Source organism: Kogia breviceps, chromosome 15, assembly GCF_026419965.1.
Source record: "Kogia breviceps isolate mKogBre1 chromosome 15, mKogBre1 haplotype 1, whole genome shotgun sequence".
Lineage (NCBI taxonomy): Eukaryota > Metazoa > Chordata > Mammalia > Artiodactyla > Physeteridae > Kogia > Kogia breviceps.
Window position 1 is genome coordinate 81,864,464 of NC_081324.1, and position 16,349 is coordinate 81,880,812.

The window sequence follows — 16,349 nt, forward strand, 5'->3', positions numbered from 1 at the left end:
AGAGGGAGACGCAAGAGGGAGGAGATATGGGGATATGTGTATATGTATAGCTGATTCACTCTGTTATAAAGCAGAAACTAACATACCATGGTAAAGCAATTATACTCCAATAAAGATGTTAAAAAAAAACAAAGAAACATAGAAGATTTGAGTATCATGGTTAACATACTGGACTGAATTGACTTTTATGGAACACCATCCCCAACAACTGCAGAATATATATTCTTCTCAACTGCACATGGAACAATGATCAAAACAGACCACATGCTGGGCCATAATGCAACATTCAAAAATTTCAAAGGACTGAAATCACAGAGTATGTTTCCTGGTTACAGCAGAAATAAGCTAGAAATCAATAACAGAAAGGTAACTAGAAAATCCCCAAATGTTTGGTTTTAAGCAATAACTATAGGTCAAAGAAATCACAATGAAAATGAGAAGATATTTTAAAGGGAGCAATAATGCAGTTACTACATATCAATTTGAAAAGTGCTGTTACAATCTATATTTAGTGCTGTTAGAATCTATGTTTGATGCACTGTAAAGTTTCAATCTTAAGTTCCCTAGAAGCAAACAATATTCAACAGCATGAGACAGAAAAGTTCATATTGCCAGCTAATTACAACTGGTTGAAATTTCATTCACCTCTACCAGATTATTGCTAGCTGGTAAGCCAACATCCTGATGAAATCATTTCCCCATGGGTAAAAGAAAAACAAAAGCCAAATCAAGAAAACTCAGAGGAACTGGTACCCATGATGAGAACAGCTTTGCTGCTAGAGGGATTTCTCTGGGTTTAACTTTTTTCTGACAACCAAGGCACAAATATATAAGGAACAAGCCTGCAGGCAAACTTCCATATAGAACCCTCCCTGGATACTTCTTTCCAAAGCTCCATGGAAGTGGCTGCTTAGATTTCTGCCCAGCAGGCCACGATAAGTAAATTATTTTATAGTCAATCTCTTGGTATGATCATTTTGGTCATATTAACTAGCTAACCAAAAGAAAAACCTACTGAATAGAATTCAACTTCTATTAATTACCCCAAAGTCAGAACACATAAAAAAGTTAGTGCCTACTGCTACAGTAAAATATAAAACATTGGCTTTTATGTCATCTCTGTAATTAATCAGAGAAAATGAATAATTTTATGGTTTTTCTAATAAAAGCAATGACCTCAGTAAAAAGCTATAACCTATAAACCTCCTGGCATTTGTACTTTTAGAACCCCAAGATAACACTGTATTACCAACTGATGTTGAATATTTTCATGACGTTGCTTAAGAAGTTCTTCTGTCCTCTGCAAGAGACCAAATTCAGCTTTAAATTCAGCTATTATCTGATGCTTCTTTTTGAAAACTGTACTCTTGCTTCGAAGTTTACTGACATATCGTTTGAACTGTAAAAGAACACAACATGTAGTTGAATAAGTAGAAAAGTAGTTGCTAAATATCATATATAACTTCAGTGTATTAGAAAAATTTTCTTTTCTACCATCCTACATGTGGGTCACAAGAATATAATAATAACTTAGTTTTATTAGAAAAGTTGGAAAGACTAACTGTTCAGTTAAAATACTTTGTGTATGTTTTTATTTTTTGGACCCATTAAACACTGTAAATCATTATACAAAAGCTATTTATTTTGGGCTTTACAAATAAGGATTAGGAAAACAGAAACCTCAACACTATAAAAGTAAAAAGGTTAAAAAGAAGAAGAAGGGACTTCCCTGGTGGTTCAGTGGGTAACACTCCATGCTCCCAATGCAGGGGGCCGGGGTTCAATCCCTGGTAAGGGAACTAGATCCAGCATGCATACTGCAACTAAGAAGTCTGCATGTGCAACTAAGATCCGGCACAGCCAAAATAAATAAATAAATAAATATTAAAAAAGAAGAAGAAGAAAGTAGAAGGCCATTTCTGGTTGTGGTCTTATCATGATATCTCTTATGTACTGTACTATTTTGGTGGCACTGGATCTACTGGGGTTAAAATAGCCAACCAGAATAGTCAACACTTGTAGCTACTATTTATCATTTAAGAAAGGTACTGTGACTATATACCCTAAGAAGCATCTGAAGCTCATCCCAAATGTTAAAAAGCTAAAACCATTCCAAATTAGTGGGAACTCAGTTGCTTAATTCAGCTATTTACCTACTAATGATATTAAAGTTATAACTACTCTAATGGAAAGACCCCGTTATTAAATAATACCAACAAGAGTTTGGAAAAGCAAGTGAAGTGAATATTTAAAGGAATTCATTTGACAAGTACTATTTATTAACTATTATGTACTAGGCACTGTGCCAGACACAGAGAATACAATGCTAAACAAGATGCTCGGATGTCCTGCCCTCATCAAGCTTAAGGAATAGTGGGGGAAGTAAACACTGAACTGATGTTCACAACCACGGTGAACATTATGAAGCAGTGAAGGGACCCTGAGAATAAGTAACAGGAGTTTAAACTGGGTTGTGATGAAGGTAGGAAATGTGGGGTTGGGTTTTAGGGAGGTGGGTTTTGACAAGTTTCTCAAAAATAATTTAAGCCAAGACTGAAGTAGCGGGAATACATTAGAGGAAGGAGGAAGAAGCAAGGAAGAGCATTTCAAGTAGAGGAAACAGCAGGTGTAAAGGTCCCAAGGCACTGGCACATTAAAAGTATTGCTCAATATGAGAAGCAAATGTGAAAATTTTCTGGTATTCCTGAAACAGAACGTAACACATAAAAAAAAATCACTTTCTCTTATGTACCATTAGTACTAAGACTTTTTACTACATAAAATAATTTTTTCTGCTCTAACCTTTTATTAACTACATTATTTTTAAAATGTCCATAGTAAGAATCTGGCTTATTATACTTAAACGCATCACTTCAAAACAAAAGTAAGCCTCCATATTACCTAATATGAGAAAATTCTTTTGATAATCTTAGCCTTTTAAATGCCCAATTCTTTACAAGGATAATTGGGGGGGGTTATAAATAATTTTATAAATAATAAAAGTAATGAATGTATTACTGAAATTTTAGAAAACAGAAAAAAGGAAAAATTTCACTCAAAGACACTATCCCAATGCAAGCTCTATTATCATATGGTATTTTACCTTCTAATTTTAAAGGCTAAATCTAAGGTCAGTAATTATAAATTGTAAGGTAGCAAAATAGGAAGGAGAACATTTCTAAAATTTAGGGGTTTTTTTTCTTAAAGACTTGATTGATTCCTGAATATACAAAGTCCTTAAAAATAGTAAGATTAAAAATTCTTCACATAAAAATAACCCTCTAATTCCTAGTTTAGACATCTTTTTTAAACTTGACTTAAACTTTGAAAGAAATGAGGAACACATTGTGTTTTAGAGGAAGAAAGTTCAAAATATTTTTCTGTTCATGACTAAGTTAGTTTTAATATTAAGGAATCCAGCCCACAAAAAGCAAAATTATCAATGGCTGTATTACAGAAACAGTTTAAAAAATTTAAGTCATACCAACGTACCTAGAATCTAATTACTTCCAATTTTTCCTTTTAAAGAATAAATGTGTAAGCCTGACATAACCACAGATTCAGAATCCCCAGACTAACTATATGTTCTATTAAAAGTGTCCTGGGCAAAGTGCCCAAGATGAAATCAATCCTGTTCATCTGCTATTCTCTGTATTATCTAGGGCAATCTTCCCCTTCTCTATCTTGCTGTGCTTTGGAACTATTTTTAAAAGCTAAAAGCTATAAATGTTTTTGGTGAAAGAACAAACCTACTGATTACTCAATGTGCTCTATGCTGATTGGTTATTATTTGGCATTCACTGGACAAACTACCTAGGGGAAAGGGAGTCAGGGTCAGATTAATGACAGTTCCATAAAATTAAGCAATAGGTGGCCATCAAAGCACTCTAAGGGTTCTATTACCTTAGACTGAATTAGAGGGAAAAAAATGCATTATCCATGATTTTCTTCCATTGGAAGTTTTTTCTAACTATCATTTGGATTTTAGGTTATTTTTGAACTTTCAGATTAGTGTAGAAAAAAAACCATGATAAAAATATTGAAGCTAAGTCTTCAGACACATTCTTAATAATTTCTATAGGCCATACTCCCAAAAATGGTTAGAGGGAAATTTTTTTTTTAACTTAGTTTTTTTGTTTGTTTGTTTGTTTTTTGTGGTACGCGGGCCTCTCACTGTTGTGGCCTCTCCCTTTGCGGAGCACAGGCTCCGGACATGCAGGCTCAGCAGCCATGGCTCACAGGCCCAGCCACTCTGCGGCATGTGGGATCTTCCCGGAACGGGGCACGAACCCGTGTCGCCTGCATCGGCAGGCAGACTCTCAACCACTGCACCACCAGGGAAGTCCTTAACTTAGTTTTATTTTTTTAATTTTTATTGGGTTTTGATACCTTCCACCAAACTGCCCTTCAAAGGCTATTTATAGTACTGTTTATAATTGTCATGTTAATAAGCAGAATAGTATCTTACATTTTGTTTGCATTTCTTTATTAGGGAACTTCACTTTTTGCCATGTTAATGTGCATTTGTGTGGATTTTTAAAAATGATATGCCTGTCTTTGGCTCATTTTTTAATTGGAGCCCTTCTTGTGGATCTGTAATAGTGATTTTCAAACTTTTGGGTCTCAGGAACCCTTTATTAACGATCTCAAAGGGATTTTGTTTATGTACATTGCTGGCATGATAAATCTGAGGAAAAAGAATAGAATACTCATTAGCAAACCAAATCCAACAACACATAAAAAGGATCATACATGTGATCAAGTTGGATTCATTCCAGGGATGCAAGGATGGTTCAACATATGCAAATCAATCAATGTGATAACACCACATCAACAAAAGACAAAAACCACATGATCATATAAATAGATGTAGAAAAAGCATCTGATAAAATTCAATATCCATTCATGATAAAAAATTCTCACCAAAGTGGGTATAGAAGGGGACATATCTCAACACAATAAACCCATTTATGACAAACCCACACCCAGAAGCTGAAAGCCTTCCCACTAAATTCTGGAACAAGTATGCTCACTCTCACCACTTTTATTGAACATAGTATTGGAAGTCTTAGCCACAGCAATCAAACAAGAAAAAGAAATAAAAGGTATCCAAATTGGAAGGGAGGAGGTAAAATTGTCATTATATGTAGGTGACATGATACTCTACATAGAAAACCCTAAAGACTTCACACAAAAATTATTAGAACTCATCAGTGAATTCAGCAAGGTAGCAGAATACCAGACTAATATACAGAAATCTGTTGTATTTCTTTACACTAACAATGAAATATCAGAAAGGGAAAGTTAAAAAAAAAATTCTGTTTAAAATCACGTCAAGGGAATTCCCTGGCAGTACAGTGGTTAGGACTCCAGGTTCAATCCCAGGTCAAGGAACTAAGATGCTATAAGCCATGTGGTACGGCCAAAAAAATAAAATAAAATAAAATAAATAAGAAAATAAAATGAAATAACATCCAAAAATTAAAAACCTACGAATAAACCTAACCAAGGAGGTGAAAGACCTATATGCTGAGAACTATAAAACACTGAAAAAGGAAACTGAAGATGATTCCAAAAAACAGAAAGATATCCCATGCTCTTGTATTGGAAGAATCAATATTGTTAAAATGGCCATACTACCCAAAGCAATCTACAGATTCAATGTGATCCCTATGAAATTACCCATGACATTTTTCACGGAACTAGAACAAATAATCCTAAAATTTATATGGAACTACAAAGGATCTAGAATTGCCAAAGCAATCCTAAGGAAAAAGAACTAAACTGCAGGTGTAACCCTCCCAGACTACAGACAATACTACAAAGCTACAGTAATCAAAACAGCATGGTATTGGCACAAAAAAAGACATGGATCAGTGGAACAGAATAGAGAGCCCAGAAATAAATTCACATACCTATGGTCAATTAATCTTTAACAAAGGAGGCAAGAATATACAATGGAGAAGGGACAATCTCTTCAGGAAGTGGTGTTGGGAAAGCTGGAGAGCTGTATTACCCCAGCCCTCACACCATATACAAAAATAAACTAAAAATGGCTTAAAGACTTAAATATAAGACATGACACTGTAAAACTTCTAGAAGAGAACATAGGCAAAACATTCGCTGATGTAAACTGTAGCAATGTTTTCTTAGTTTAGTCTCCCAAGACAAAAGAAGTAAAAGAAACATATGGGACCTAATCAAACTTATAAGCTTTTGCATAGCAAAAGAAACCATAAACAAAATGAAAAGACAACCTATGAAATGGGAGAAAATATCTGCAAATGATGTGGCTGACAAGGGCTTAATTTCTAAAATATACAAACAGCTCATACAGCTCAATATTAAAAAAAAACAAAAATCCAATCACAAAATGGGCAGAAGACCTAAATTTCTCTAAGGAAGACATACAGATGGCCAACAGGCACATGAAAAGATGCTCAATATCGTTAATTATTAGAGAAATGCAAATCAAAACTACAATGAGGTATCACCCCACACCAGTTAGAATGGCCATCATCAAAAAGTCTACAAATAATAAATGCTGGAGATGGTGTGGAGAAAAGGGAACCCTCCTACACTGTTGGTGGGAATGTAAATTGGTGCAGCCACTATGGAGAACAGCATGGAGGTTCCATAAAAAACTAAAAATAGAGTTACCATATGATCCAGCAATCCCACTCCTGGGTATATATCCAGAAGAAACTCTGATTCAAAAAGACACAAGGGGCTTCCCTGGTGGAGCAGTGGTTGAGGGTCTGCCTGCCAGTGCAGGGGACACAGGTTCAAGCCCTGGTCCGGGAGGATCCTGCATGCCGCGGGGCAGCTAGGCCCGTGTGCCACAACTACTGAGCCTGTGCTCTAGAGCCCGCAAGCCACAACTGCTGAGCCCGTGAGCCTAGAGCCCGTGCGCCGCAACAGGAGAGGCCACTGCAGTGAGAGGTCCCCGCACCGCAATGAAGAGTAGCTCCCCCGCTTGCTGCAGCTAGAGGGGGCCCCTCACACAGCAACGAAGACCCAATGTAGCCAAAAATAAATAAATAAAAATTTTTAAAAGACATATGCACCCCAATGTTCATAGCAGCAGTATTTACAATAGCCAAAATATGGACGCAACCTAAGCGTCCATCAGCAGATGAATGGATAAAGAAATGTGGTATATATACACAATGGAATATTACTCAGCCATAGAATGAAATACTGTGAATACCAAAGAATGAAATACTACCATTTGCAGCAACATGGATAGACCTAGAGATTATCATACTAAGTGAAGTCAGTCAGAGAAAGACAAATATCATATGATATCACTTACATGTGGAATGTAAACTATGATACAAAGGAACTCATTTACAATATAGAAACAGACTCGTAGACACAGAAAACAAACTTATGGTTACTGAAGGGGAAGGGGGCGTGGTAAATTAGGACTATGGAATTAACAGGTACACAACACTATATATAAAATAGATAACATGGATTTACTGTATAGCACAGGGAAATATATTTAATATCTTGTAATAACCTATAATGGAAAAGAATCTGGAACATATATATATAACTGAATCACTTTGCTCTTTGCTGTACAACTAACACTGAGACTAACAACTATACTTCAATTAAAAAAAGAATAGAATATTCAATTATTGGACCCCTTACTTCACAACACATAAAAATCAATTCCAACTGGATTACAGACTTATATGTGAAAGCCAGAACTAAAAATCTAAAATATAGGAAAATATTACTATGATTATTGAGATAGTAAAGGATTTCTTAAATAAAACACAAAAAAAGCACAAACTGAAAATAGATGTTGATAAACTTGACTTTGCTAAAATTGAGAACTTTTGTTCATCAAAATATATATTAAGATATTAAGAATATAAGTCACAAGTTGGGAGAATATATTTACAACACATTAATCTAATAGAGAATTTGTATCCAAAAATACATAAATTAAACCTACAAATCAATGAAAGGCAAATAATCCAATAGAAAAATGGATAAAATACTTGAATAGTCACTTCATAGAAAAGAACATCCAAAATGGCCAATAAGCATATTAAAAGACGTTTGACCTCATCTGTAATCAAATTAGTAATGCAAATTAAAACCACACTAAGATACCATTGTAATACCTACCCAATTAGCAAAAATAAAGTCCTTCAATACTAAGTGTTGTTGAAGATGTGGGGGAAGTAGAACATCTATACACCACTGAGAGTGAGGGATACATAATTTAGAACAAGAGATTGGAAGACAACTTGGCATACCTACTAAAGTTGACCTGTGTTCATCCCATGCCCCATCAACTCCACTCCCACAAACAGCAGGGTTTCTCATACTTAGCTATGGTGATGGACCAGTTTTTAAAAATTTCTAACCATTTGTGGACTGGATACTTTTATAAAATAACAAAAATGTTTATACAACATCAAATTACTATAAATGTTTCTAAATGCTTCCTCTTAATTTATATGGTTGTGGATTAGTAACTTAAGTTTGTAGACTAGAACTGGTCTTCAGACCACACTTTGAGAAGCACTGCTCCAGAGCAGATCATCCTGAATGGGGTATGCTCCAGTATACTCATGTGGCACAAATATTATGGGTGTGCCAAGATGTGCAAGATATTATAAAGAACTCCAAAGCCAGTCATCCTCAGCTATAAGCAGCCTTATCCTTTTACCTCAGTATGCTAAACAATAACCATTTTCTTTAAGTGTCATATTGTGAAAAAAGGTAAGAAACAGAACACTACACTGGAAAAACCCTTGCTCATAGTCACTGGGAGACATACATAATAAGAATATTGATACTGTTTTACTTTTTTTTTCATAAATTTATTTATTTTATTTATTTATTTTTGGTGGCGTTTGGTCTTCATTGCTGCGCACAGGTCTAGTTGCAGCAAGTGGGGGGCTACTCTTCGTTGCGGTGCGCTGGCTTCTCATTGCAGTGGCTTCTCTTGTTGCAGAGCACGGGCTCTAGGTGCACGGGCTTCAGTGGTTGTGGTGCGTGGGCTCAGTAGTTGTGGCTCGCGGGCTCTAGAGTGCAGGCGCAGTAGTTGTGGCGCATGGGCTTAGTTGCTCCACGGCATGTGGGATCTTCCAGGACCAGGGCTTGAACCCGTGTCCCCTGCATTGGCAGGCAGATTCTTAACCACTGTGCCACCAGGGAAGCCCTCCATTTTACTTTTTAAACTACATATTTGTATTAATCTACACAATTATAATTAAAAGAACAATCCACCCCCCAAAAGCCCATCACCAACAAAAACCTAAGAGCTGATAGATTTTATTTTGAATAGACTTAGGGTATTAAAAATTAAATTTACTCATAATTCTGTGTAATAATATATGAGCAAAACCCCACAAATTTATAAATTAATCATTAAAGGTCCTAGGAGCAGTACAATAGGGTCAGTTCAGAGAGTTGTTGAGACCAACGGGCTTTGGAGTCAGAGAAACATGATTTGAAATCCTGACCCCACCACTTAAAGTGACCTTGGGGAGGTTTTAAAATAAGATCTATAAAATGTACTAAAGTTCTATAAAAATTGAATAATGATTAATAATATCTGTCATTTTGTTTGAACACAGTTAAAAAGTACCTAGAAAATGAGATAATTTACTGTTCCTTCTAAATACTAAGAAACAAGGAAATGTCAATTAGAACAAACAGAAGAGTAAAGGTCTAGGTGTGACACAATGCCCTTTATAACTAAAACAGAACAATCACTGCTGCAAGAAACTACAAATCTACATACTCTGAGTACAATTATGTAAAATATTTGTATATATGTCTATGAACCAAGATTGGGAGAGAATGAAGAAATAAAAATAGCTGTTGTGTTGGGCAGGTAGGGTTATGAGTGAATTCTTTGAGATTTATTTCTTAAATATTAAAGTTAAAAAAATATTTTAAAGGAACTCTGGCATGGAAGATAAGCAATAAATCCTTGGAATGTTGAGGAAAAAGCTTTCAATAGTGCACTATAGCAGGCCAATCAAGCAAATTTGTCATGAAAGTGAACTATAAAGATTGCCATTGTGCAGGAAGGCCCATTATAGCAGTTATTACTAATCATTTGGTCCAATACATATTTGTAATCTAAACTTATCATTGATGAAAGAACAGCCATCATTTTAGATGCTGAGATCAGTAAGATTAATGTTTTAATAGTGCTAGCTTCTGACTTCAGAACCAATTTTACAGACTCAGCTCCTTTGTGATCAAAATGGTATTTGACTGATCTTCTTTCTCCTTTACCCATTTAATGTTTTAGAACCTTTAACAGTAATGATCTAGGCAACCTTTTTTTTTTTTTTTTTTTTTTTTTTTTTTTTTTTTTTCCCGGTACGTGGGCCTCTCACTGTTGTGGTCTCTCCCGTTGCAGAGCACAGGCTCCGGACGCGCAGGCTCACCAGCCATGGCTCATGGGCCCAGCCGCTCCACGGCATGTGGGATCTTCCCGGACTGGGGCACGAACCCGTGTCCCCTGCATTGGCAGGCGGACTCTCAACCACTGACTGCACCACCAGGGAAGCCCCTAGGCAAGCTTTTTAAAAGGACAAGGCAGCTTATTTCCCTAAGTATGTAACCATTTACAAATGCTTTTCAAGCTTATCTGGAACTCAAAAGTATTACTGGATTCCAGACATCATTTTGGATATTTATGTGGAAACAAGAATCTCTGCTCCTGTTGAAAATTTCCAACTCAATATCTGGTGTGAAACTATTTTCACAGTAATTAGCTGTGAAGACTTTATATAATAAGTACTTTATATTGTCCAGAACCACAAAGAACCATTTAAAAAAAATACTATTCCCCCTTTTACAGGGAAGAAATGTATAGAGAAATTAGTACAACTCACCGAAGTTCAGAAAGTTAGAAAAACTGGAATAGAATGAATACTTCTGTCCTCAAATCCTGTTAGTCCACTATTCATGCTATTTTCCACTTATTAACTGAATCACATCTTTGTCAGGTATTTTATCAAATGATTTTTAAGCATAGAAAACTACAGAAATAGGCCCAAGAGAGTTAGGTATGAAATGGATAACACCAACTGTTGAAGAGTAGAAAGAATATGCCCAAATGGCCATAATTTTTTTTGCCCATTTGTCAGTGTTTCTATTTTGTCTGAATTCAGACTTGCAGAAAACCTGAAAAGGCCATCTTTTAAGTCACGCTTCATGTCATAAATTATTTGGATTCCCTGAAGTCTCGTCTCAGAGTTGCTATTTGTTTTAAGGCAAGAAAAAATGTTTTAAAGCAACTTTTGTTTTCTGCTAAAATGTTAGTCTTTTCAAATCACCCATCATAACAAATGCAATATATATATATAGACATGCAAATACTACTCAAACCTTTTTCCAACCTGTTAGTATTATGTTTTCAACTTCAAATTAGAAAATCTCACCAAGCCAAGCATAAACAATGCAATTACCCACATATGGTATTGGATCATTAACTGCTGATCCTCTTGAGAGAGTCTATAATAAGCAATATGATATATGCTAGTAGAAATCTGTCTTAATAGAAACTTGTGGTACAGGAACATCCGTCTGGGAAACACAGGTAATCATACCATCCAAGGTCTCCCTGCTTCTGTTATAAATCAAATCACCACCACACAGCTGTTACTATATCTCTAATGGGGTTTTCAACTGCCATCCAAGCAGTTAACTCTCAAAAAAATGACTATGAAAGTTTTCACATTTTGGGTTAACATTGTGGGATTACCTAAACTGCATATACAATACCCTACTTCTATTACAGTGAATTGAGCCAAATTTATTTGATTCTGTTTTGTTCCATCTCCTGGGAAATTTTAGGGGCCTTAGGTCCTGCTATGAACTCTAAAGAGTGTAATGTGATTTGAAAGGCTCTAAAAATATCACAGGTTTGCCTGGGCTCACTTAGAAGGGTGGATGATTCAATTACAAGTGTCAAAATTTGATTCCTAATTTTTCAGGATCTGACAGCTGCAGCTAATCTTGCCAGGATCCCCTTATCTTCATTGTGCTTCTCTTTGAAGTATTTAAAGATTTCATAATCTTTGCAATTTAGCTCTAGGATTTCTGTCAGTAGCTGTAGAATGAATTGGTTGGCTCTTTCTTAAGCTGCTTATTCATATTATTTGATCAAGCACATTTTAAAAGTAGCCATTAACTGCAAAACAGCTGAGCTTCTTGTAAGGTTTGGGAAGAAAACATAATGAACTCTAAACCCGTACACCATAAACCAGGAGTGACCTTTCAATGCATGAAATGCCAATGGAACCTTAACCAAAGAGTCATTTGTTGCTATAAAACATTTCAGACTCAAAAGGCATGCATTCATTTCAATCACAGCTCTGAGAAGGGTACTAGCACTACATCATTGGGGCTAATTTTTTGTTTTGCTTTTCAAATAGTTAATGCAAAGATTCAGAGGTATCAAGGGGACGAAGACGGTAAAGACCGGTAGCTATGCAGCACTACTACAAGAAGTAGAGCCTCTATTCTTTGCTCTTCCGTAAGTGAGACAAAGTCATCAGGCTCAGATTGTTGACTATGAATGGGTAAAAATCATATTTACCATATGCTGTGTTTTGTCACACAGAGGGTTTTCTTCCCTGTTTTCCCTAGATTTATTGAGATATAATTAACATACAATAAACTGCATATATTTAAAGTACAAACTGTTGCTGTTGTTCCATGCTATGATAGCTTCATATTTTGGGACAGAATTTTAATATTAAGTGACCTTAGTTTTCCATAATTTGAAGTGTTATAAAAATGTTTACATAGAAATATCTTGCTTTATGCAGGATTCAGTGTGAGAGGAGATAGAAAAACAGTGTTATAGCATAGTATAATAGTGAATGTTCATAATTATAACTGAGTTGTCAATAAAAGGTTGCTGTGATCAGTATGATTTTAAGATAACAGAAAGAGCTGAAGTAGCATCTCTCCCAGGAATCATACTATGTTAGTATTTTCCCAGCTCACACCCCATAACCCTGAAATGTATTCCCATACCACTTGGTTAACGTGTATTCTAACATACAGCTCACTTAAGATCACTTGTTAAATTTCTGACTCCCCTAAGAAACCATTAAGCTCTGTGATGGCAGGGCCATATCTCTTTCTCACCACCATTTACTTAATAGTTGGCATGTAAAAGACATTTGGTAAATGTGTAGAAAACCTGAATAGAACTGTATAATCTAGATACATAATTTTTCATTAGAAAATTGATAATATTTAAAATGTCTTGTCACTTTAGTTGATAAGAAAAATTATTTATATGTAAGTCTTCCTCCTAACCATAATTGTTTATTTTATTGTATAAAGTTATTTTTAAATACCTAAACAGAAACATAACTTTGCCATTTAATACAGTAGCCCCCAGTTATCATAGCATGGAACAACAGAAACAACTTGTACTTTAAACATATGCAGTTTATTGTATGTTTATTATATCTCAATAAGGCTGTTTGGAAAAAACAGGGAAGAAAACCCTCTGTGTGACGAAACACAGTGTATACAAAGCTAAGAGACAAATGACAGATTAGAAGAAAACAATTACCCAAATTAATCCAGAATATAGGTAAAAATATGAGAAACAGGGCTTCCCTGGAGGTGCGGCGGTTGAGAATCCGCCTGCCAATGCAGGGGACACGGGTTCGTGCCCCAGTCCGGGAAGATCCCACATGCCCCGGAGCGGCTGGGCCCGTGAGCCATGGCCGCTGAGCCTGTGCTTCCGGAGCCTGCGCTCTGCAACGGGAGAGGCCACAACAGTGTGAGGCCCGCGTACCGAAAATAAATAAATAAATAAATAAATAAATAACAGAGGAAACAGATCCTCCTGTACGCCCTTGAATGGAATAAAGAAATTGTACATACATTCTATAGAACACAATGTAGCAATTAAAATTTTAAAAGTACATGATAATAATTGTTATTATAACTGTAGGTAGTATTTATGAAGTGCTTCCTATAAGCCAGCACTGTTGTATACTGCTTAGTTGTATTAACTCATTTAGCCCTCACAACCACCATATGAGGTGAGTACTGTTATTATCTCTACTTTATAGATAAGGAAACTGAGGCACAGAGCAGTTAGGTAACTGCTGTAATTAACAGCTAGGTTGAACAGCTAATAGGTGGCAGAGCTGAGATCTGCACATAGGTGTTCTGGCTTCAGAGCTGATCCTCTTAACCTCTAGAGAATAGCCTCTTCATTTACTGACATGGAAAAATCTCTAAGACATGTTATTAAAATCAAGTTGCACAATACACACAGTATAATACCATTCATATTTTTTAAAACTCACAAAACGGTATTATCTATATCTGTATCTATCTCCAGAGAAAGGACTGAAAGGGTTTACAAAACTGGTGGCAGCAGTTTCTCTTTGGAAAAGGGTCTAAGGGACTGGGAATGGGGATAGGAGGTAATCAATAGGGACTTTTGTTTTATGTGTATTGTTTGCTTTTCAGACCATGAAAATGTATTCAGATATTACTTGTATAATCTGATTTTTTAAATATTATTCTATTTTATTATTATTATTTTTTATACCCTGGAATAAATCCTACTTGATCATGGTGTATGATTCTTTTAATGTATTGTTGAATTCAGTTTGATTTGGGGATGGAAAAAGGTATTCCATGCAAATGGAAACAAAAAGAAAGCTGAGGTAGTAATATTAATATCAGACACAATAGATTTTAAAACAAAGACTACAGCAAGAGATGAAGAAGGACATTACATAATAGTAAAGGGATCAATCCAATAAGGAGATATAACAATCATAGATGCATTCAAGATAGCAGCACCTAAATACACAAAGCTAATATTAACAAACATAAAGGGAGAAACTGACAGTGACACAATAACAGTAGGGGACTTTAGTACCCACCTACATCAATAGACAGATCATCTAGACAGAAAATCAATAAGGAAACACTGGCCTTAATGACACATTAGACCAGATGAATTTAATAGATCCAGAAAGAACATTCCATCCAAAAATAAGAATAATACGAATCCATCTGTATCAGGGGTCCCCAAGACCATCCCCAGGTTCAATGATTTGCTAGGAGAACTCACAGGACTCAGCATAAAGTCATATTCTTGGCTATGCTTTATTACAGTGAAAAGGTACAAAGCAAAACCAGCAAAAGGAAAAGGCACATGGGGTGAAGTCAGGAGGAAGCCAGGGGCAAGCTTCCAAGAGTCTTCTCCCTTAATTCCTCCAACAACGAGTTGTAACAATACGTGTGAAAGGCTGCCAACCAGGGAAGCTCATTAGAGACTCAGCGCCCAGGGCTTTTACTAGGGGCTGGTCACGTAGGCATACTCTACCTAGCCCCTACCAAAATTCCACACTCCAAGAAGGAAAACAGGTGTTCAACATAAACCACACTCTGTACCTACAGTTTAGGCACATGAGCCATTCTTATCAAGGAATGGTGGGAATTCTAAAATCCAAGCTCCCAGATGTCAGCCAAGGGCCAATCCTGCAAGCAAGTTTTTCTAAGAATAGCAGTTTCAGGCTTGCTATGTTAACTCTTTTCTGCACACCATCCTTTCCATAATCAGTGTGATATTAAAATGTAGTTCTATTTTTTTCTTTAGTTTTTTGTTCTCAGCTAATTCATAATTAATTCTTTCTGTGAATGTTTCCAGACTTTTCATTTGTTTTAGTCACCTTCATCTAGACTCTGGCTTGACTATGTCTTTCTTTTTTTTTTTTTTTAACATCTTTATTGGAGTATAATTGCTTTACAATGGTGTGTTAGTTTCTGCTTTACAACAGAGTGAATCAGTTATACATACACATATGTTCCCATATCTCTTCCCTCTTGCGTCTCCCTCCCTCCCACCCTCCCTATTCCACCCCTCTAGGTGGTCACAAAACACCTAGCTGATCTCCCTGTGCCATGCGGCTGCTTCCCACTAGCTATCCACACTACGTTTGGTAGTGTATATATGTCCATGCCACTCTCACTTTGTCACAGCTTACCCTTCCCCCTCCCCATATCCTCAAGTCCATGCTCTAGTAGGTGTTTTATTCCCATCCTACCCCTAGGCTCTTCATGACATTTTTTTTCCCTTAGATTCCATATATATGTGTTAGCATACAGTGACTATGTCTTTCTTAAAACATGAAGCCAAAAATGTAAAATTATATTCCAGGCATAATTTCACGTAAATGGGATACATTTTTATTAATAGAGTATAATTTTAAAAAAAAATATTTTTTTTTGCCAAGCCACACAGCTTATGGTATTTTAGTTCCCCGATCAGGGATTGAACCCTGGGCCCCTGGCAGTGAGAGCGTTGAGTC

General features: G+C 36.1%; 1 protein-coding gene across 12 annotated transcripts in view; it reads right to left on the reverse strand.

The window, feature by feature from the left end:
• IFT81 (intraflagellar transport 81) overlaps positions 1 to 16,349 on the reverse strand; it is a 190,913-nt gene that overhangs the window by 29,276 nt on the left and 145,288 nt on the right. For all 12 annotated transcript variants that reach the window (XM_067015032.1, XM_067015037.1, XM_067015036.1 and 9 more), the window contains one exon: positions 1,250 to 1,399. In XM_067015032.1, coding sequence (XP_066871133.1) covers positions 1,250 to 1,399 — 150 coding nt within the window. The remainder of the gene's footprint in view (positions 1 to 1,249; positions 1,400 to 16,349) is intronic.